A 23,515-nucleotide genomic window follows, 5' to 3' on the forward strand; every position below is an offset into this window, starting at 1 on the left:
GCCAGAGGATCCTGCAATGGTCATAAGTGTGAGGACCAGTTGTAAGTCACTTTTTCTACTGCAGTTGTAACTTTGAACAGTTACTAGATGGATGGTTGTAAATGGAGGATTAGCTGTATTCAGAGCTGGAGCACCTTTGCCCGCTCTAGATTGGAGTATTGCCTAATTTTTATATCTCCATGAGGGGGTCCAATTCTTACACTAATAAGGTCCATCCTAGCTTACCCTCACCAAACGTTTTATAGTTTTCCCTCTCTTGACAATTCACCCTTGGATCATCAAATAAGGCTTGAGATTTAATAAACAATGGCACCTAATATTTGCAAGGTATGCAGTCCAACGTAAGATCTCTTTTCTTTTGATGTCAAACTACACAAAGCAATCCTAACAATAATTAAACAAAACTCTAGCACAATATTGCATATTTAACTTTAAGCTTTTGGAATGTTTTTGATGAATGATTACTAATCCTGTGGATGCTATTACATGCCAAAGTTTTTGACACACAAAGCAGAGCAATCACTGAAATTAAAACAGGGAGGAGTCCCAAAATATTCCTCCTGGCACTTGGGAATTCTCCTTTTTTCTCATGCCAGGATCTTTGCCCAACCACAATTGTGCTTTCTGGATATTGGATTCCATTAAAGTGAATGGAGATATTTATCATCATTTATTCTAAATAGCTCTGGATTATATGGAATACTTCATCTTTTTTGATAAACTGGTAACAAATAGGATACATTGAAACTTAATGATCGTAACAGTCTCGATCATATACAGGTAGTCCTCTACTTTTGATCACAATTAGGATCAGAATTTCCTTTCTTAAGCAAAGTGATTAAGTGGTTCATGCCCGATTTTACATCATTTTTTGCCTTAAGTGAATCACTGCAGTTAAGTGAACCACATAGACATTAAGTAAATGTGGCTTCCCCCATTGGCTTTGCTTATTAAAAAACTGGCTGTGAAGATCGCAAATGGTGATCATGCAACTCTGGGATGGTGCAATACATGTTGGTCGCCAAGCCCCTGAATTTTGATCACATGACTGGGGATGCTATGACAGTCATATGTACAACGACCGGTTAATTTTTTTCAGTGCTGTTGTAATTTCGAACAGTCACTAAAAAAATAGTTGTATGAACAATGCCAAGTCAAATGTGTGAACAATGCCAAGTCAAATGTGTGGTATAGGAATGAAATGCTGAATTAGGAGCAGTAAGATAGAAGTTCCAGTCCATCCTCCACTATGGAAGGAAGCTGGGGCAGTCACACCATCCTCCACTATGGAAGGAAGCTGGGACAGTCAGCCTTCCTCACAGTTGTTTTGGGGAAACAGCATTAAATGCTATACAGTATACACCACCTTGAATGAGACATAACAAATGTGAATTGTTTATTGTTGGCTCAGCACGACATGGAGGCTCTTGCGGATATGAAGTGGCTATAATATGTGCCACAAAATATAATTTGGAAAAGACAATATATTGGTGTTCTGTTACTTGCAATGCAGTAGAGCTTCCTGCCCAGGAGAGAATTAAAACCTTCAATTTGTTTTTTGTACCACATTCCTGTCACTGTGGATTAGGCACTGTTATCAGAGAAAACACAAGAGAAACCATATTTGTAGACAGTTCACAAAGAAAAGACATTTGTGTAATACAATAATACAATAGAATTGTCAGAACCCACCTCAACCCACATCTTAAGAAAGCAGGCCTCTTGGAGACAAGATTTTCCAAGCGGGGACTTTTACTAAGAGATAGGAGATAGCAGGCATAATAGACAGGATCTGAGGAATCCCCTCACAGATTGATATTTTTAAAGTGTCCCCAAGCAAACCCCACCCCACAGTTCATTCAGTCAGTTCTGGATCAGCAAAGCTCCAGGTGGTAAGCCCATCATGGGAGAGGAGAGATAACAGTCCGTTTGCAGCAGGATCATTTCCACCCCCCTCACACTTCATTCGGAGAAACAAACCAGATTCCAGGAGAGTTTCATTCCTCCCTTTTCCACCCCCTTTTCTAGTTTCCTGTAAGATGAGGGAGTGCCTAGTGAGAATGCAATTGATTATATTGTGATGGGTAGCAGGCAGATGGAATAAACAAAGGTTACATTTAAGAGAGGAAGTGAAAGCCATAAAGCCCCATGCCTGTTCCCTCTCTCCTTTGGGAATGGCAGAATCCAGGGGGAGATGAGATTTGGGGTTAGCTCAGAGGAGATAGTTAGAAATGAAATACTAATGGATTCTGACAAGAATAGAGCTGAAAGGGACCTTGGAGGTCATCTAGACCAGCGTTTCCCAACCTTAGGGACTTGAAGATGCGTGGACTTCAACTCCCAGAATTCCCCAGCCAGCTATGCTGGCTGGGGAATTCTGGGAGTTGAAGTCCACGCATCTTCAAGTTCCTAAGGTTGGGAAACACTGTTCTAGACCAGCCCCCTGCTCAAGCAGGAGGACCTATACCATCTCAGACAGGTGATTGTCCAGTCTCTTTTTAAAAACTTCCAGCGATGGAGCGCCCACGATTTCTGGTGGGAAGCTGTTCCACTGGTTAATTGTCCTCACTGTCAGGAATTTTCTCCTTAATTCCAGGTTGCTTCTCTCTTTGATCAGCTTCCAACCATTGTTTCTCGTCCTTCCCTCTGGTGCTCTGGTGAACAACCTGCCCCCCTCTTCTTTGTGGCAGCCCCTCAGATACTAAAACACTGCTATCATGTCTCCCCTATTTCTTCTTTTCTTTAGACTGGCCAATCCCAAGTTCCGTAGCCATTCTTCGTACGTTTTGGTCTCCAGCCCTTTGATGATCTTCATTGCTCTTCTCTGATTTTTTTCCAGACACTCAACATCTTTTTTGTGATATGGTAACCAAAATTGGCTGCAGTATTCAAAGTGTGGTCTTACTAGGGTTTTATAAAGTGGTACTAGTACTTCACATGATATGTGCATTTTCTGTCCTTATAGGACCTTAGAATGCAGAATAAATCTGATGTAACAAGATGGATATCATCTATCTTCTCTTTGTATTTTCCTCTAATGCAGATTTACTGATTATAAATTCTGAGAGTTGTAGTTCCAAAATATCTGAAGAGTGCCCAGACAAAGAATGCTAATCAAATATTTGCTTTTAAGCAGATAAATTTTTTCTTTCCTTTTCTGAAGAATAGTGCTGTCAGCTCTTAAGCAAGCAAAGACAAGTTGTTGGTTTCTGTAGAAAAACTTAATAATATCACAGCTAATTTGCCTTTGCTGACAAACCGAATATGACATGTATATTCCAATAAATAAAGTATTTTTCAAGAAGGATCTATAGACTGCTTTCCTTTGTATATTCTCTTATTTATTTAACTACAAAATCTTTTGGCAACTTCCACATTTCTCCCAAGAGAAAGCCACTTGAAAGTGTACATTCTAAAGTTTTATTTAGAAAAAAAATCATTTCCTAGTTGCTTTGATCTATAGTCAGACTTAGGGGAAAACTTAGTATGCCTGTCTGTAAATAAATCAGAGGTTGGATGGATTATTCTTTATGACTTTGTTAGCATATTGTGCTCAGCCATAGTTAGTTTCATCATGATTTATTGAATAAACAGTAATTGATTTAGTGCACACAACATGTAAAATCATAAATAGGGCCACTGACTAGAGTCGGGGCTAAAATAAGATTTAACTTAAAGTAAATAAAACTTCAGGATTGTCCTGAATCTTTTTATATTTTTTCTTTCTATCAAGTTCAAAATTATAATTTGGTGGCAACTTTTAGAAGAGTCAAGGGAATGGTTCCATGCAGTCTTAGTCTTATGATGTGCACCCATGCGATGAAGAACATGGTGGAAGGGAGCAAACCCCACTTCTCTGCTTACTTCCCTTTGCTCTCTTGCCTTAAGGCAGGGGTCTTCAAACTTGGCCCTTTTATGACTTGTGGACTTCAATTCCCAGAATTCCTCAGCCAGGGTGAGGAATGTTGGGAGCTGAAGTCCACAAATCATAAAGGGCCAAGTTTGAAGACCCCTGGCTTAAGCAATGTTTCCTTAGCCCAGGGGTAGGCAACCTTGGCTTTTTTTAAATGACTTGAGGACTTCAACTCCCAGAATTCCTGAGTTAGCATGACTGGTTCGGGAATTCTGGGTATTGAAGTCCACAGGTCATAAAAGAGCCAAGGTTGCCTACCCCTGCCCTAGACTAAGTCTGGAAATGAGCAACAAAGAAACTCAAAGCAAGACAGAGAAAAGGAGAAATTTTGCTCCCTGTTTTGTCTCCTATTCCATTCTACATATTGAGATAATAATTAGGCTGGACACTCAGATTGACTTTCATATATAGACATATTCCCCAAGACCACCAACTCCAATCTAAGAATAGCTTTATGGAAAGAACAAATGTTCTTGAGGGTACACACGAACAAAACTGAATTAAAAGATGGAGGAAGGAGGCCACCAAGCAAGGAACAACATTAAAGGAGGATATGGCTGAAAGATCTGACCTCCATTTTACTAGTTAGAGGACCCTGAATAGGTTGAGGGTTGGAGTGCCTAACTGTAAAACCAATATGCTCAGATGGAGGCTGTTACCACTGCAGACCCCAGCCTTTACACCTTGGCAGCTTGGTGGGGGAAGGGAGAGGAGAACCAGGCTGTGTAAGGGGTAAGCCAGTGTTCTAATGTGTGCTGTCCCGCCACTCACGCAAGTTGAGCTGCATGCGCATGCAACCGCCAGCTGCTCACGCTGCCCAGTTCTGACCAGGCCACGGCCCGGTATTGGGCTGCAGCCCGAAGGATGGGGACTCCTGTATTAGCAGATAACAACATGCTGTATGAATGTGGAGAGACACGAGTCAGCCCATCTGCTGCTATGTTGGCTACTACCAAAAGCATACCGATAATGACTTATTTTTGGTCAGCAACAAAGCCAAGGCAGTGGCTTCATTCTGGCAGTTTAAAGTTTGATCTAGACAAGGAAGAACTTATAGTCATTCATTTGGTGACTGCTTGAAGTTACAATAGCACTGAAAAAAAAAGTCAGCTATGTTTTTCTCATGACAGTTGCAGCATCCCCATGGTCATGTGATCAAAATTTGGGCACTGGGCAATTATCCTGTACTTATGACACTTGCAGCATCCTTTGGTCATGTGATTGCCACTTACGACCTTCCTAACTGGCTTTTGACAAGCAGAATCAACTGGGGAAGCCAAATGTGTTTTAACTAAACTGCATGATTCACTGAACAGTGATTTGCTTAACAACTGTGGCAAAATGTCATAAAATTGGGTGGAATTCACTTAACCGCCTTGCTTAGCAATAGAGATCCTGGTCTTATAGTTGTAAATTGAGGACAACTTGTATATGATCAAGATGATTACAGACATCTGTACGTGACGTTGCTTCCATCTTTAGAAGCTAAATAGTTGGCTACTGGAAGGGAGCATTTTATATTCAAAGGATGGATTTCTCCTTTGTGGAAAGTTTGCTGGCCTGCTTCTCTCGACGCTTTTATTAATAAGGTGGTGATTTTTATATGCTGTGGTTGAGCCAGAAATAAATCAGATAATTGTCAAGATGGATGAGAACAGAAAAGTATGGAGGGATTCAAAGAGCATCTGTGGAAATGTCATATGATTATTCTTTTTACTCCTTTCTCCCCATTTTCCATGCTTATTTAGAATAAAATGTTATTAGTATGTTACACTTTCTGCCACTGGTTAGACAAGGCATTTTATGTGGTTTCTGATCTGTTGTAATTATTCACATGATTATTGGTATATAATATGTTTATTATTGTAGAAGAAACACTGGAAATGTGCATACATAAAGGAGACATGTATTGACAGTGTATACTGAACACAATATACTAACAAAGTCATGAAGAATGTCTCCTTTTTGTATGTACATTTTGACAGTGTATACTGCAACACATAAGCTGTTAAAGAATTAGTCTTTAAAATGTACGTATATGTGCAGGTGTGTGTATATGCATACATTTGCCTTCCTTCACCATCCCTTAGAACAGTGTTTCTCAACCTTGGCAACTTTAAGATGTATAGATTTCAATCTGTAGAATTCCCCAGTGACACATCTTATAATTGCAAAGTTTGAAAAATACTGCCATAGAACAATGGGGATAAGCACATTTGATAGCTGAGGACTTCTCATCCCTCACAGAAATACCACATATTTCTGCTAATGCATTAACCCGAAGCAGGAGGGTGCAGTAAAATATCCTAGTCAATGAATAGGAAAAGCAGGGGCAATATTTGTATTCCAGCAAAGGACCTGGGGGGAAAAATGAAGCCGCTGGGGAGTATAGTAAGAGGATTTTTTATAAGTGGAAAAAACATTTATACTTACCGAAGGTATGGCACTAGCTGGATCTAATAGTCCAGTTTGAGGCACATAAAAGATCAATAACATTGTATTTGAAAATTAAGCTAGCAAGTGTGTGCCCACAGCTGTCCATTTTACAATATAACTAGGCAATTATATTCCATTTTTTATTTTACCCATTCTAGCATTAGTGGAGACATCTTGCTGAAAGTAGATGAACACAGAGACCCAATTCAGAGTCCTTCGCAGTTTTGGATGTTCTTTAGCAACGTCTTTCAAACTTGACAAGTTTAAGATAAGTGGATTTAACCTCCCAGAACTCCCCAGCCAGCTCCGGCATGCTGTGGAATTTTGGGAATTGAGGTCCACACATCCTGTACTTTCCAAGGTTGAAAAGCACTGCCCTATAGGAGACTTACAAGGGAGGCAGTGGCTCAATGACATTGAGCTTGTCAATCAGAAGGCCGGCAGGTTGGCAGGTCGAATACAGAGTGTTGCGCAACAGAGCGAGCACCTGTTACTCGTCCCAGCTCCTGCCAACCTAGCAGTTCGAAAGCACGTAAAAACGCAAGTAGAAAAATAGGGACCGTTATGGTGAGAAGGTAACAGCGTTCTGTGCGCCTTTGGCGTCTTGTCATGCCGGCCACATGACCCCGGAGACGTCCTCGGACAAGCGCTGGCTCTTCGGCTTTGAAACGGAGATGAGCACCGGCCCCTAGAGTGCGGGGGTAACATATAGGAGAATTGCCATAACCTTTCGAAGAGGAAAAATACGGATTTTGCATTACTTTTCCTTCTCCACTTGGATGCGATGGCACAGTAGCCGGGCTTAACATAACATATACAAATTAAATAAATAAATAAACATAGTTCTTTTATCAAGAGGAGAAAAAAAAGTTAAAACGTTTTTCTTATGCCTAAAAAGATTTAAAAAACGACGAAGACGCCTTCATTGTACTCCTGTAGTCCTACGAATCCAAGAAATTCCTCCACGGGGGCGGTTCCTTATAGGAAACACGGTTTGATCATTGGTCCGGAGAATCGCCGGCTCAAGCTGTCGACCAATGGGAACTAAAAGGGGCGGCTCCATAAGGCCGGAGGCCAGCTGTGACTGGCTGGGGGTGGAGGGGCGGAGCCAAGCGCCGAGCAAGAGCGCGAAGACTCAAACGCAGCCGGAGTTTTTGGCGCTTTCCGGGGTCCTGCCGCTCAGCTTAGCCGACGCGGGAGGCCGATATCATGGCGGCGGCGGCGGCGGCGATGGAGAAGGAGAAAGAGGTGAGTCTGGCCTGTGTCAGGCGCGGGGCTGGGACGAGCTATCTGTTAACCGTCGGAGGAGAAGCTGCCTGGGCTGTCGGGCGTCTTCCCTCGTAAGGCTCTTCAGAGAGCCAGGACTACGGCTCCCGGCGTGCACTGCGCCTGCGCTTCGATATCCCGGCATGCCAAGGGCGCCCCGTTTAGGTATTCTGGCCATCCTGGTGTTTTTTCTAAAGTCGCCGGGCTGCACGTGCTGCGCATAGATGGGTCCCGCGGTTAGGGCAGCCCCCCAGACGGCCCCTAGGCGGCAGCAGAGCCCCAACTCGGCCATGCCATCTAGGCCAGGGGTCTTCAAACTTGGCCCTTTTATGACTTGTGGACTTCAACTCCCAGAATTCCTCAGCCAGCTTTGCTGGCTGAGGAATTCTGGGAGTTGAAGTCCACAAGTCATAAAGGGGCCAAGTTTGAAGACCCCTGATTTCTAGGCTTTTTGATAAACCTGGTCTCAGCAGCAGAGCCCCAACTCGGCCGTGCCATCTAGGACAGGGGTCTTCCAACTTGGCCCTTTTATGACTTGTGGACTTCAACTCCCAGAGGAATTCTGGGAGTTGAAGTCCACAAGTCATAAAAGGGCCAAGTTGGAAGACCCCTGATTTCTAGGCTTTTTGATAAACCTGGTCTCCTGCGTGCCGGGTTGGAGAAAACGGGGATGAAGGTGTGTGTGTGTGTGTGTTTACGTGTTGGAAAAAAGGCATTTTTCAAGAGCCAGGTTCACAAGTTATACTGGACAAAATCGGGAACCGTTGGCTTAGCAGGAGGGGTGAATTAGCAATGGCGAATTGGAAGGCAGGTTTAGGCAACCTAGCTGCAAAGACTAACTAAGGCTTAGTAAGTGAATCAGGGTTGAAGAAAGTATTAGCCAGCATGATCCGTGAGAATGGTCCCTCTGATAAATAGTAGGGACTGGAAATGCTGCCTTCGTTTATGTCCCACTTTCCCCAAAAAAGATTTCATAGTGACATTGGTAACGTTCTTTTATCTTTCCTCTGTTGGATCATCAGTGGGGGAAGGTGATCAGCACGGAGACTTTTGAAATTGCTTTTATATAAATCTCAGCTCTTTGAGGCTTTGGCTTAACCTAGCCTGCGATGAATCTTGTGGTGACACTGAGATTTTGGAAGATGTAGGGATCTGGGCCTGAAATTTGCCAAACTTCTTTTGGGGTTCTGTAAAGTTGCTTTGGATTACAGTAATGCAATGAATGAATGGAACTGATTTTTCTCCTTTTTTAAAAAAAAGAACGGTCCACACGTGCTGGAGCATACACAAAATTCAATTAGAATTGTTGACATTTTATTTCAAAGCAAAGGTAGGGAATTTCTAGTTCCAATACTGATAGAATATAATTTTAAATAAATCCAACCCTTACACTGGTTTGACAGCTGCCGTTAAATAATGTCCAGAGAATATAAAAGCTATAGATGTTGGTTCAGTCCCCAAACAATAGACTGGGTTTTTATATTTTATTTTTGTTAGCATACTGTGTCACTGGTATGTAAACCATGTTTCATGGTTTACTGTAGTATGTGAATCCAGTTAACTAGGTTAGTCAAACATCATGGTTAAGCATAGAACAACTTAGTGCAATTTACTGATCAAGACTTTTCCTTCAACAATTGTTGAAGTTGAAGTCCACAAGTCTTAAAGTTGCCAAGGTTGGGGACCTCTGCACTAGATGACTGTAAGTTTCTAAATCTTGTTCTTGGACGATATCATAATGAAAAATATTTGAATGGCCCTCTCACAAATAATGAAGAATAAAGCTAATTGACTCTCCTTTTGTTAATGAGCCATGAGCTCTGTAGATGCTAACTGCTAAAGTTTACAACAGTTACTAAGCCTTTCATTTAGCAATGATTTAGTGAATAAGCTACAGTGATTTGGTTTTCAGAAACAAATGACATTAAGATTCTGCATGATGTATGTGAACCTTGCCTTTGAATTTTGCAATGTAGAGTTGCAATCACATTTCAGTACAGTTTTATAACTGAGGCAGAGGTTTCTGGAGTCAATTTGAAATCTGAAATGAACCTGATAATATAGCAAAGTTAGTCTTGGGTAATCGGGTCTTGTAGCTTCATTTGGAAAGTGTAGAGTAGTGATGCCCAATGGAATAATGTGAACTTGAGTCTGACAAGAAATGAATAATGGCGTATTTGCCTTCGTTTTTAAATCCCTGGTGCATGCTGGATATTACATGTGCTTATCTTTTCATACTTACCAATGTACCTGAACTGTAGTTCCATTTGGATGCCCAGGATGTGAGAACTCAAGATACTTCTGACAGTGATTCAGACAGCGGTCAAGGCAGCTGTGAAATGAGCTTCTGGTCCCAGATAAGCAAGGGAGTTGCATCTGTTGACGAAGGAGGTCTGTATCTTTTGGGTACAATTTCACTAGAACGGCCACTACCGGGCCATGGCATATTCACAACCAGTTGACGTGAGTTCAACTTGCGCAAGCGGTGGGCCGGTGTGCGTGCGCACCGGTCCACCGCTTGCGTGAGTCAAGCTGCACACCGGCTCACCACCCACGCAGCCCAGTTCTCTCCCCAGCAGCCAAATTGCCAAGCCGCAAAGGTTGGGGACCGCTGCACAAGAATATTGTTTCAATTTAGTTTGATAATCTAATGTTATGTAATATTGTTTGTGTGTGAGAACGTATTTTTTCTCAGGGCAGGCCACCAAGTATTTTTGCCACCTTACAAAGTTTAAGTGGTTCTTTTTATATGGGAGTTGTTAATTCTTCTGTAACCTCTAGATAAAATAACTGTAGTCAGTCTGTGAAGAAGGTATGCTACAGGCCCCGTCAGTCAAAGAAGTTTGACTGGCTGGATCTAGGAAGAGGGCCTTTTCTGCTGCTGCCCCTGCTTTGTGGAACATCTTGCCCTCGGAGGTGAGGAAATACCCCGATCCCTTGGCCTTCTGCAAAGGGGTCAGAATTTGGCTGTGTAACCTTGCATGGAGGATACAGCGGTCTACACAACTATGGAGCTGCTGGGCTCCATGACATCTCCCTCTCCCCCCCCCCCCACACACTTGTATTAACAACTCCTCGTCTCCCCATCTTGGAATTCTCCACCTTTTTCAATTTTATCATGTTTTACCTTTTTAAAAATCTTTAATCTTAAATTATTCAGTTTGTCATGTTTTATTATTTTGATTAAATTGTACAGTGCCCAGAGCCCCTCCCTGAGGAAGATTGGGCAGTTGAGACGTATGAAATATAAAATAAATATGCCAGCTTTATTACGGTTTAGTGGGTTGTGTGAAATGGCAAACTAGGGTTAAACAAAAGGATGGCTTTGCGTGATAAGTGAGCCTTGTGTCGTGTGTGTTTGGGGCAGATTCGGACGAAGAGATCTGCACACGTAAGAGAGTCAAATGCAGGAGGGTGCTCGCTGACAGCAATAGTGAAGGAGAAGAGGGTGTCCCTGAGAAACTCAAGGCTGCACCCAGCCATGTGGAAAGCCCCAAGGAAAGATATAATCGGCTGGCTGTAAAGGGCAAGAAAGACAAGGCTGGGGTGAACAGTGACGACAGCGATGCTGAGAACCTGTTGCCTCAACTTCCTGAGAGGGACGAGGAGAGCTTGAACGGGAAAGAAATTAAAGAAAAGAGCAGCTCAAGGAAAAGGAAGAGGAAGGAAGAGAAGAAGAGGAAGACCACAAGGCAAGCAAGAAAGAAGGAAAAGCCGCAAGAACAAAAGGTATGATGGGAAGTAAGAAAATGACCGAGTCCCGTAGCGTCGTTTCGTAGCATGGAACACGACCCAGAGCACACCAGACCGAACTGATGCAAAGGATGAGCATCCATTTAACAATTTGTCTTGCTTATGGCACAGAAACGCTTTGCCTGTGTTCTAAATCGGGGATCTCCAACCTTGACCATTTTAAGACTTGTGGACTTCAGCGTAGCTGGCTGAGGAATTCTGGGAGCCGAAGTCCACAAGTCTTAAAGTGGTCAAGGTTGCAGACCCCTGTTCTAAATTACTCCTACTTTATTCTTTGCAAGAGGGTTGATGGCTTATGCAGATGTTCCCGCCCCCATTTACAAAAGTAACAACTGCAAAGACTGCACATCGAAACATGAAAAACAGGAGTCACTTTAACACAGTCTTCCCAGTTCAGCATATGTAATTGATCTCACAAAACCCACTGCTTGTAATCCACTGTGACGTAGGGCGTGATAAATGATTGAAAAGAGACTGAGATTTGGATGGATTAGGGGTGTCCTCACATGAGTGGCCAGGTTGTTTAATTTGTTTGGCTCTATATAAAACATCTGATGGGGAGGTGTGGAATGATTCATTGTGCCAGTGTAACCTTTTATAAAGGTTTGTGGTATTTTCTGTCATGCTGGCTTCCCCAACCTATTTTCTAGTAGTGGGTTCTAACATAACTCTTTGAGGACTTTAATTTAACAGATCTGAAAGGTGTGCAGCTAGGAATTACAGGTGTTGCAGTTCATTTTATGCAGGGCAGGGGCAGGTTCAAAAAAACGCATTTATGAAATTGAATCTCTTGTATTTTATTTCCAATGTTCTTAGGAGAATGCCAAAGACTTTCCTTTTAACGACAGTGGGTGTTTGCTGACAGATAAAGAGCTTTTTGACAATGGCATGGAGGAGTCGGAGGAAGAGGATGACTTTTCTTTTCAAGTTGAAAATTTGGAAATGTCAATAAAACCTGCAGAGAAAGTGAAAACAAAAAAACAGAAGGTGAGTTGCATCAGGGTTGTTATTATTGTTGTTGTTGTTCATCACACAGCCAGATGTCTAGAGGGGATTTGGCGCTTTTGTCCACCGGAGTCCTTTTCAAGGACCCGATTATTATTATTATTTTCAGGCTTTGGAACCTGTTTAGGAAAAAAATATCCCAGAATCTCTAACCAAGAGGCAAATTGGCTGTGTTGGAGTAATTTTTTATTTATTTTTTGTCCATAGTCTCACATAGAATCCCATCAAGTCCCTCAAGCACGAGATGAAAATTAACATTCCCTTTTTTGGTTTCAAACAGCTATTTTTAGAGAGTGAGGATTACAAACATGTAGTGGATGAAATCGAGGGGCCGCTTTTAAAAGAATCTAGAAAAAGGGTAAGTACTTCCCCCCCCCCCATATTGACTTGTACATGGCTGAATTTTCTGCCCGGTTTTTGTTCAACTTCAGTAGAGAGTCGTGTGGCAGCAGAGGCATCTTTCATCTTCTGCCTGTCCGATTTTTAATTATCCTTCGCAATATGCTTTTAAAAGAGTTATTTATTACAAGATTTTCCTTTCTTTGTTTAGAAGCTGAAACCAACCAAGTTGACGAAAGAAGAAAACAAGCAGCTGCACAGTGAGAGTCAGCGACTTGTTAGAGGTATATAAAAAAGCTGAGAGCCTGTAATGCTTTTAAGACAGCCCAGGGACAATTTTCATACAGCACTGCAATTATGCCCCGAAAAAGTTCTCCGTTGTCAAGCCATGTGTTACCTAAGAGAACGCATCAAATTGAATCAAGATGGACTCGATTCTTTGTGATCCCACAGACCTCCAATCTATGTCCACATTGGCCCTTCCTTCTGATCTTTTTTTTATTTATTTATTTATTTATTTATTTATTTATTTATTTATTTATTATTTATTTATTTATTTATTTATTTATTTGGATTTTTATACCGCCCTTTCCCGAAGGACTCAGGGTGGTTTACAGGGTATTTAAAACAAAATCAATACAAAAGTTTAAAAACATTTTAAAAGATTAAACCAATCCCTGAAAAAATAAAAACCCCAATTAAAATTAAAATTCTCAGCCTGGGCCAGAGAGCTCGAAGAGCCAGGTCTTCAGGTCCCGGCGAAATGAACGGAGGTCGGGGGCAGTCCTAAGCTCCACGGGCAGCTGGTTCCAGAGGGTAGGCGCACCCACTGAGAAAGCCCTCCCCCTGGGTGTTATCCGCCGGCAATCTTTTACCGGCGGCACCCTGAGAAGACCCTCCCTATTTCGTTGCATACAGCTCTCCAAGGGTCACCACCTCCTTCTTGTTCGTGGCCAGCTCAAATTTCACATTGTCCATTTTAGTCTCTAGGGAGTGAACGATGGCAAACAGGACAGATGGAAATGGGGCTCCATGTGGATTAGCCCTCAATTTCGCTTGTATTCTGACAACCTCGCCTTCTTTCCTTTTTCTGATGCTGACTCTTCCACCTTTTCCTTTAAGAGGCTTTGCTTCTTTTCGCCCCTGGAGCACGCGGCTGCCGCCACCAACTCCTCCAAAAGCCTCTCTTCCTCTGGGCCTGCCGACAGCCTCATCCAGTTCCTTCGCTCCATAAGCTCCAGGTCCTCTCCTCCTCTGCCTCCTCTGGAAACAGCCCTGATTTGCAATAGAATCTATCACTGGGCCAGCAGTCAGATCTTGCTGCTGGTAGAACAAATTCAAACAGCGCCAACGACTTTTAACGGTCTCACCAACAGTTCCAAAACAACTAGAAACTCGCCATGCCAGCAAAGATTGTCGGTCGTATGTCATATGTTACCTTAGTTCCACCATGTTGCTCAAACACATTAAAATCTTCCTGATCATGTGGCCTATAGCCCTTACTATCCCTCCCAAAACTATTCGCCTTCAAGAGCCAATGCAGCCGCAGCCATTCCAGGCGCCGCCATCTTAGATAATAATAATACATAATACAGTACATTCAAAAAGTATACCTTCACTTTTGTCCATTTTGTTAATGCTGCAGCCTGATTCTGCAGTTATTGAAATTCTTTTCTTTTTTTCTCATTAATCTACACTGAGGACCCCCTAACGATGAAGTGAAAACAGAGTTTTAGAAATGTCTTAAATTTACTAAAAAGAAAACACTGAAATATCACATTGGCCTAAGTATTCAGACCTTCCACCCTGTATTTTGTCGAAGCACCTTTGGCGGCAATTACAGCCTCAAGGCTTTGTGGGTATGACACAACGAGCTTTGCCCACCTGGATTGGGGAATTTTCTGCGATTCTTCCTTGCAAATACTCTCAGCTCTGGCTGGTCCACTCTAGGACAGGAGTCTTCAAACTTGGCCCTTTTATGACTTGTGGACTTCAACTCCAAGAATTCCTAAGCCAGGCACACTAACTGAGGAATTCTGGGAGTTGAAGTCCACAAGTCATAAAAGGCCCAAGTTTGAAGATCCCCTGGCTTAAGCAATGTTTCCCTAGCCCAGGGTTAGGCAACCTTGGCTTTTTTATGACTTGTGGACTTCAACTCCCAGAATTCCTGAATTAGCATGGCTAGTTCAGGAATTCTGGGTTTGAAGACCCTTGCTCTAGGTAGGACATTCACAGAATTGTCCCTAAGTCACTCCTGTGTTGTCTTGGCTGTGCGTTTAGGATCGTTGTCATGTTGGAAAGTGAACCTTCGGCCCAGGCTGAGGTCCTGAGTGCTGTGGAACAGGTTTCATTGAGGATATCCCTGTACTTTGCTCCATTCAGCTTTCCTTCAACCCTGACTCGTCTCCCAGTCCCCCCACAGCATGATCTGCCCCCGCCATGATTCACTGTTGGGATGATATTGGGCAGGTGACGAGCGGTGCCTGGTTTCCTCCAGACGTAACGTTTGGAGTTGAGGCCAAACAGATACCAGACATTCAAAGGCGGGTTGTTGTTTTTTGGAGCTCCATTAAAACTTTGAATGGTTGCAGAGTGAGGACCGACTATGATTTGAGCCCGATCATTTGTCCCTGAAATGTGGATTGATTTGTCCATTTATTTATTTTCTTGGCTCTTTGTGGTTTTCAGCCATGTGATTTATTTAATGATCGTGGTAAAAACTGCCATAAAGTTGCTTTATCACCACACTGATTAACAATGGAAATTCTGGAGATGGTAAGTCAAGGGCTGCCTGTAATCTACTGAGCTCTCTGGTTTATGCTGAAAATCAGCTTCATAATTTTGGTACTCTTGCATTTTTCTTTGATTAAAAGTGATCTTATGATACGATAATAATGCAGTTAATGGTTTGCTTGGGTTGACTTCCTTCTACTTTTTTTATGGTAGAAGCTGCAATGACACTACCTTATCACCTGCCAGAGGCCAAAAGTGTGCAGGAATTCTTCAAGCATAAACCTCGTCCTTCTTTCCAAGGAAGTGCAATGACTTTGCTGAAGTAAGTCCAATTTCCTTTTATTCGTATTCTTTGAACTTTTCACCGTTCTTTGCCAACACTGTTGGTACAGCATGCATTCCAATTGGATGCACGATTCAGCTTCTAAAAATATATATATATATTTCTACATTTTGTGGATATGAAAATATGCTTGCTGCAATTTCAGAAATGGAAGAGATGTCTGAAAAAGATTTTAAATGTTAAGAATTGAGTTTTGCTGCCTGTCTCAGCTTTTTGGCTTAACAAAAACATCCCAAGAATGCTGTATAAAATAAGCAAATATGGATAGTTTTTAATTGGGAGAAACTTTCTCAGTGCTCTTTGTTTTCCTTGGACAAAACTGGATAAACCCGAAGAGGAATTTCTTTAATTCAGAATCCACAGTTTGTCCTTGTCCCTTTTAAATAATGTGCTATATAGTGCTGTGATAATGTTTTCTTCTTGATTTTTTATATCTTGTTGAATTTTCATATTTTATTGGGGTTTGACTCCTTCTTAATTCAAGAGTTTGTTATTCAAACCATACTATGTACAGAATATAAAATAACTGTAACCCCAATCAGTGTGTTATTTATATGAAAATCTTCCCATTTGGAGTATTCTTATGTTTATAATTATCACTTACTCTGAGCGAGAAAGTTTTACTAATTTGGTGTTGCAGTGAACTGATTGACATTTTCTTTGTTTCGGAATTCTGTGCACAAGTGGATAGTTTGTGTTTCTGCTTTATAAATTATGAAGTGTAATTTTGTCAGAAATATAAATATAAGCCTAATAAGATTGGATTGGATTTGGAGGCTGCGTTGATGCGAGGATGCGTCTGGAGCAAGTTGCAATTTAAAACAATAGAGCAATAAAAAGGAACTAGTGCATTTCAGTAACAATATCTCGCAAAATGAAACACTAATTGGGCTCCACAATTGCCCTCCGTGAAACTTGAGAGAACGACTATATTTTTTAAAGATCTCTGGGATATCATTTGGATGTGAACCATATGAATGTCTGGTGGGGGCAATGTAATTGCAGAAAGCATCACCTCTGCCTGACCCTGCCAGACAGATAAAAACTATGGGAGGTAGCAATTCCTCAGAAAAAAATGTTCCATATGCCATGAAGGTCTTTATAAATGATAACCGGCACCTTGAATGGAACAAGTAACTAGAGCAGGTCATGGAGCATTGGAGTTAATCCTCCTGGGTAAACCAGACAGGAAACATCATTAGCAGAGCTAAATCTACTCAATTGTAAAGCTAGGTGAACAGAACCTTGCAAATCTGAAGATACAAACTTCCCCTTGCCACTTTTAACTTTCTGATCCATTATGATGCATCCTTCCTAACTTTGTCTGACTGTTAAGCCCTGTTAAGCAACTCTTCCCCTCCTCCCACAAGATCCATCCACATATTTCATTACAATACTAACATTAATTGTGCTACTGCATTCAGCACCAGTTGCAGCGTCTGAGTGGTTTTCAAGGTCAGCTTTCCGTAAAGCACACTGCAATAATCCAAGTTATGGTTATTTATTTCATATAGATCCCTTCTTTTATGCTCTGTATACCTTGGGCTTGCTTGTCTCCCATTTTGAATTGACTGAGTTCAAGGGAAAGGACGACGTTGCTGATTTATCCCTGTCTTGGTAAACAGATCGATGAAAACTCAACCCAACGTATTCAGAGAAGATCATGTGACGGGGGATTCCAGTGTCAGCTGCCATCACAATGGGAAAGAACGGTCTCTCCAGCCAGGAACGTTGGATCTGCCAATTTCAGGTTTTGCAAATCCTTTGGCTGCCGGCAGCTCTTCTGCAGAGAAAACGGAACATTTGAGGGGAGATTGCTCTGAAGGAGATAAGCAGAATGATGATTTCCAAACAGAAGTTAGGGGCAATCTAAATTCTAAGAAAGAAGGAGATCTTAATGAGGTTCCGTCTGAGTCCATCAAAGCACTGGAGGAGAGACTGGAAGGAGATATAGTTGAAGAAAGAGAGGCGCAATCATTAGAAGTGCCTGTGCTACCCCAAGAACCCATTCAAGACTTGGAGCCACTGGTGGAAATTCCTGGTGACAACATAAAAAGGGCCAGATTGGATCGGCTACGGAAGCTGGGGGTGGATCTGAGTATTAAGCCTAAGCTATGTTCTGGCACGGACTCGTTTATTGACCTTGATGAACCTGAACCCAACAGAGGTAGGGTAACCCTGAACCTGGTTAGATTGCTGCTATGTATATAGCTGTGCTAAGTCTCTTTGTGTAGAAGCCCCTCCGTGCAATTTATTCTGAGGTACGAAAGACATTTTGGGTGGCATTTCCTCCCCCTAAACTGTCTGCTGTTCTTTGCTTCTTCATTTTTTGGTACTGAATTATAGCAGCAGCAATTGATCCTTTATCAAAGATGATATCATAGTTTGTCGAATCAGCTTACCAAGCTCACATATAGATAGAATCTGATAGATAGTCCGTGACTGACAACCATTGATTCATCTTACAACTTCCAATAAAGGAGAATATTTGTAGCTCAGGGTTGCGAGGGGGGGGTCCTTGGTGTATTCTGAGCTTGGTTGTTTTCTTGCAGATGTTTCATTATCCAAACTAGGTAACGTCCTCAGTCTATTGATGCTGTTCTCTAGTTCGGGTAATGAAACATCTGCAAGAAAACAAGCAAGCTCAGAGAGCAGCAAGGACCCTTCCCTTACAATTTCAGTGACCGAAGTTACAGTGGTGCTCAACCAATGTTTACAGCCGGTCCTTGGTGTTCTGGCCATCCCAACCCCCTTGGTTAAGTGATTGCAGTCAGGGTCCTTGGCAACCCACTTGCACATATGATTGGTTGTAGCACCCCACAATCATGTGATCACCATTTGTGATCTTCTTCCCTGCCAGCTTCCCCAGGAAGCCAGTGGGGAAGCCACAAGTTGGTGGGGAAATTCACACGATGGTGGGGTAAGTCTTCCCCCCCCCACACACACACACTCTTTGACCCTTGTTGCACTTCCTCCCTCAGCAACAGCCACTTACCTGCCTGCATCCGGGATTTGCAACTTCCTGCTGGCTTTGCCATTGACTTAATGACAGCAACCAGGCCCGGGGATTCCCATCGCTAAGCCTGGTTCTGCTTTATTGACTGCATTGTTTAGTGATGGAAATTATGGGCCCCAATTGCTGTTGTAATTCAAGGACTACCTCTAATAAATTCCTTTTAACACGAGGAACTTAAATATACAGTTTAAATCAAAAGCAAGAACAGAAAAAAATATCGACTAAAAAGGCAGAGAGATAATTCTCATAAATAACCACCAATGAGTTGTGATTTTACTTCTTTTCTCTGGCTTACATTTGTTGTTTGCCTTCCTGGGGTCAAGCAAAAGAGAAGGTTTTTGTTTGTTTGTTTTCAAAATCAAGCAGCAGAAATTGTCCCAACAAGGGAATAGTTCCAAAACTCATTTTATGATCAGGATATTTCAGAATATTTTAAGACGTTGAGAGCTGTTTTCTCCAATTTACACATTTAAAACAATAAACTCAGAGAAGGAAATGAAAAAAACACATTTTTTTCTATTGCAAACACTTCCTATTATGATTGACTTGGGCAGTTCTTAATTTGCAGAAGTTAGGATAAATTTGATCCTTAGTAGGTGAAGGATGACATTTGAGGTATCATTCAAACAACAGGATTACTCTTAAATGAAAAAAATGTTTGAGCATCTTTTATCTTGGGTCTTGATGTTGGATCTGTGGTATTTTATAATTTGTTCAAGAGAAAAAAATTGTTTTCTCCCATCTGCAACAGAAATATAAAGAAACTTAGCAGATAACTTTGCAGAATTGAGTTATGGGCAAATCCAGTATTGAATTGGCTTTTAAAAACTGAAAAAGTTATAATTATCGTACAGCTGATTCTAGTAAAATTATTTTTGCATATATATTTTTTTTGTGTGTGGTTTTTGTAGAACTGGAAGCTTTGAAAGAACGCTTTGTAAAGCATGCATTTCACACAGCCCAACCAAAGACAGAACGAACGGTGAGCTTGAATATTATTCGTAAAGAAATGACGAATGATGGCAAAGAGGAGTTGAAAGCAGACGTGGTACCAGTAACGCTGGCCACAGAGATGGTAGAGGATGCAACCCGGACTAAACCAGGTATGCTTAGCACAGATTCAAGGTTTAATGTAAAGGATTGGTTCTCTTGGTACCAGGATGCTTGATACAAAGGGAGCCCTACCATTTATCGGTGAATCAAACAAACTCCCTTCAGCGTGAGTTGGACTTCACCTCTGTGCAGTCTAGGAACTTATAAAACGTGAAGTCTAACTCATTTGTGTCATGCAAACACAGCCACCAGCATAGGAATAGTCAGATACAAAAACCAGGCACCATCTTTGGTGGACATGCTCTAAAGCCAGAATTATTTTTGTTAGGCATAATTGTAGGAAATTACGAGAAAGAGTGTATATATTTAATTTTCCATATATTAACTGCAGCAAGAATTGTATTCGCTCAACATTGGAAAAAGGAAGATTTACCAACGGAGGAAGAGTTAATTAAAAAAATCAGATTGTGCAGAAATGGATAGATTGACATTGCAAATGAAAGAGAAAGATTCAGTTTATTTTAGAACATGGGGTACCTTTGAGAGAAAGGAATTTAATATGTATTAGTAAGTTAAATGTTGAAGGACCCCTAGGTGAACATGGAAACACTTTTGACTAGCCTACTAGACTTTTGTTTGATTAAACTTTGAATTCAAATATTGTAAATTACCTTCATAAAGAAGGGCGGTGTCTCTAGGAGGCTCATCTCATCCTAAAAACATTACAGGTAGTCCTCGATTTACAACCCTTTGTTTAGTGACCCTTCCAGTTTACAGTGGTGCTGAAAAACGTGACTTATGACCGTTGCAGCATCCTCATGGTTCACATGATCAAAATGTGGACGCATGTTAGCTGGCACGTGTTTATGATGTTTGCAGGGTCCCAGGGCCGTTACTTAACAATCGTGTTACTAACTTAGGAACTGCAATTATTCATTTAACAACTGGGGCAAGGTCGTAAAATGGGGCACAACCAACTTGCCAAACTGTCTTGCTTAGCAGCAGAAATTTGGGGCTCAATTATGGTCGTAAGTCAAGGACTACCAGTATTTTAAAAAAAGCCTTCCCAAAGTCTTATGTGTTTGTTTCCTCAGAATGATTCATTACTTTTGGCTGTATCTCAATATTGGTAGATGTTGATAAGATTGTCTAGAACTCCTGCTTAAGGACATTTTTAAGTAGGTGACAAGCCAAATCCCAAATGATGAATCAAATCACATGAACTGCTATGAGAGGCGGCCACCTGCAGCCCCTTGGCCTAAGTACAAGTGCATCCCATCAAGAAGTCAGCTCATAATTCTGGTACGAGCTATACTTTTAGCCTTTGCAACCTGCTGCTTGGAGTACGTAGGGACCGTTTGTTAGCTTTGGCCCTTCTCTGTCCTGAACAGAAAAAGTGTTTTCTAGCTGTGTTGGACACATTGCAAAAACCATAAGGATATGGATGGATTTAATTAATGACTTGACTGTCCTTTACCGATGCATATGAAAGGTGATCTAGTAATTTGGGGGCAAGTAACTGCATCATGAGGACATTGTGGAAGCTGTTAATTTCCATTTTTTAATGTTAATGGCAATATCTGGATTTTTTTTTTATCATGTATCGAGATGTGACAACCATTTGTCTGAAATGGTGTAGGGTTTCCTGCCTGAGCAAGGGGTTGGACTAGAAGACCTCAAAGGTCCCTTCCAACTATTCTATTCTGTTCTGTTCTGTTCTTCCAGTATTTATATAATGATAACATGGGATAATTGTTCATACAAATGTCACCGGTAGCTTGCAAGTAAAACCAACGATCACAAATTCAAAACCCACAATATATATATTTTTTAAAAAATAAAATTGCAAGCCAGAGTTGATCTTCGTTTTGATGCTATTTTTCACAGAGCAGATGATAACAATAGCCAAGTGGGATAAAAGGAAGCCAATAGTTTAGCTGGAGCAAATTCTGAACTGATCTTGGCCAGATTTATTCTGGCATTTGAATAAACAAAGAAGCAGGTATGCAGTCTAAACTGGTGCTGATTCATTTGCATTGGCTACATAAATAAGTCTGTCAGCCCTATCATTTCTATGTCGTTACAAAAGCTTCACTGGAATAAGAATCCTTGCTTTGGCTTGTTAAGTGTTGGCTGTCTCCTTGACTTGCCTTGGTCGAGTCTGAATGCTTGTAGACGGTGCCATAGAAATAGTCTAGCCCTGCTTGACGCAATCTTTTTCTGACTTGAAAATTTTCAACCCAAAGGTTTTTTTATAGTTCTGTTTCATTCATCAAGAAAGGGGTTTTTTAATCTATTTATCTATTAGGAAAAACTGTTTTGCCATCAACATGCAGATTCCATAAAGAGAAAGAATATTTCAAGCCTGTCTCAGTGCAGGTATTCCTTATTTAGTGACTGCCTCATTTGGCAACTGTTATGAGGGTGATGAAAAAGTAATCTTATTAAAAATGACCCAAAGTTTTGGGGAAACGTTTAAGATGATCATTGCTGGATGGAAAGAAGGACATAGGGTAAAATTATATTTTTTTTCATCTTTTTTTTCTTTTAATTTCTTTCTTGTTCCTCCGTTTTCTATTTTCTATCTTTGTTCTTGTTTGTTTTGTGCATCTTGTTATACTGAAAATTTCTAATAAAAAATAGAAACTTCAGAAAAACTAATTTTACAATCAGTCCTTGCCTCTATGACCTTCACAGGCCCATACAGCAAAGGAAAACCAAAAGTGTGATCATAAGCACAGTTGCGGTTTCACTTAGCAACCGCTTCACTTAATGGCCAAATTGGTGGTCCCAAGTTTGGTCATTAAACGAGGACTAGCCATACATGTATTTTTTAATAAGTCTTTCTCTGTTAGTCAGTATTACCGTATTTTCCGGCGTATAAGACGACTGGGCGTATAAGACGACCCCCCAACTTTTGAGATGATTTTCAAGATTTTTCGTCTTATACGCCGGGAAATCAGCGAGCCCGGGAAGGCACGCCCTCCCTTCTCCCTGTGGAGGAAGCAGGGCAGGCTGGCGTCTGGCGGGAGCTGGCAGGGCAGTCCTGCGCACGCGCAGCCGGGGAGTGCGCGTGTGTGCAGGACTGCCCTGCTGGCTCCCGCCTGACGCTCTTCCCTCTTGAGGCAGCATCCCCAAGGACTTCTTAGGAGCCAGGGAGCGATGCTGCCTCAAGAGGGAAGAGCATCGGGCGGGAGTCGGCAGGGCCGTCCTGCACACGCGCGCACTCCCCGGCTGCGCATGCGCAGGACTGCCCTGCCGGCTCCCGCCAGATGCCAGCCTGCCCTGCTTCCTCCACAGTGAGAGGGGAGGGCGTGCCTTCCCAGGCTCGCTGATTTTCCAGCGTATAAGACGACTGGGCGAATAAGACGACACCCCAACTTTTGAGATGATTTTCATGGGTTAAAAAGTCGACTTATATGCCGGAAAATACGGTAAGTATTGCAGGGGTCATCTTGTCCCCAAGAATACAGAACCCTTTGGGTCTTGTTTTAAAGCAGGGGTCTTCAAACGTGGCCCTTTTATGACTTGTGGGCTTCAACTCCCAGAATTCCGCAGCCAGCGTGCCTGGCTGAGGAATTCTGGGAGTTGAAGTCCACAAGTCATAAAAGGGCTAAGTTTGAAGACCCCTGTTCTAAAGCCTGGAGAGCAACTCCGC

General features: G+C 41.9%; 1 protein-coding gene across 1 annotated transcript in view; it reads left to right on the forward strand.

Annotated features, from left to right (window-relative positions):
- Window positions 1-7,558: 7,558 nt before the first annotated feature.
- CLSPN (claspin) overlaps window positions 7,559-23,515 on the forward strand; it is a gene marked incomplete at its 5' end in the record, with an annotated part of 39,539 nt that continues 23,582 nt past the window's right edge. Inside the window, 9 exons of the mRNA XM_083370104.1 lie at window positions 7,559-7,597; window positions 9,877-10,006; window positions 10,983-11,344; window positions 12,188-12,355; window positions 12,654-12,731; window positions 12,924-12,996; window positions 15,659-15,767; window positions 17,414-17,955; window positions 19,716-19,907. Coding sequence (XP_083226230.1) covers window positions 7,559-7,597; window positions 9,877-10,006; window positions 10,983-11,344; window positions 12,188-12,355; window positions 12,654-12,731; window positions 12,924-12,996; window positions 15,659-15,767; window positions 17,414-17,955; window positions 19,716-19,907 — 1,693 coding nt within the window. The remainder of the gene's footprint in view (window positions 7,598-9,876; window positions 10,007-10,982; window positions 11,345-12,187; window positions 12,356-12,653; window positions 12,732-12,923; window positions 12,997-15,658; window positions 15,768-17,413; window positions 17,956-19,715; window positions 19,908-23,515) is intronic.

The sequence above is a fragment of the Vipera ursinii genome (genome assembly GCF_947247035.1).
Source record: "Vipera ursinii genome assembly, chromosome: 9".
NCBI lineage: Eukaryota > Metazoa > Chordata > Lepidosauria > Squamata > Viperidae > Vipera > Vipera ursinii.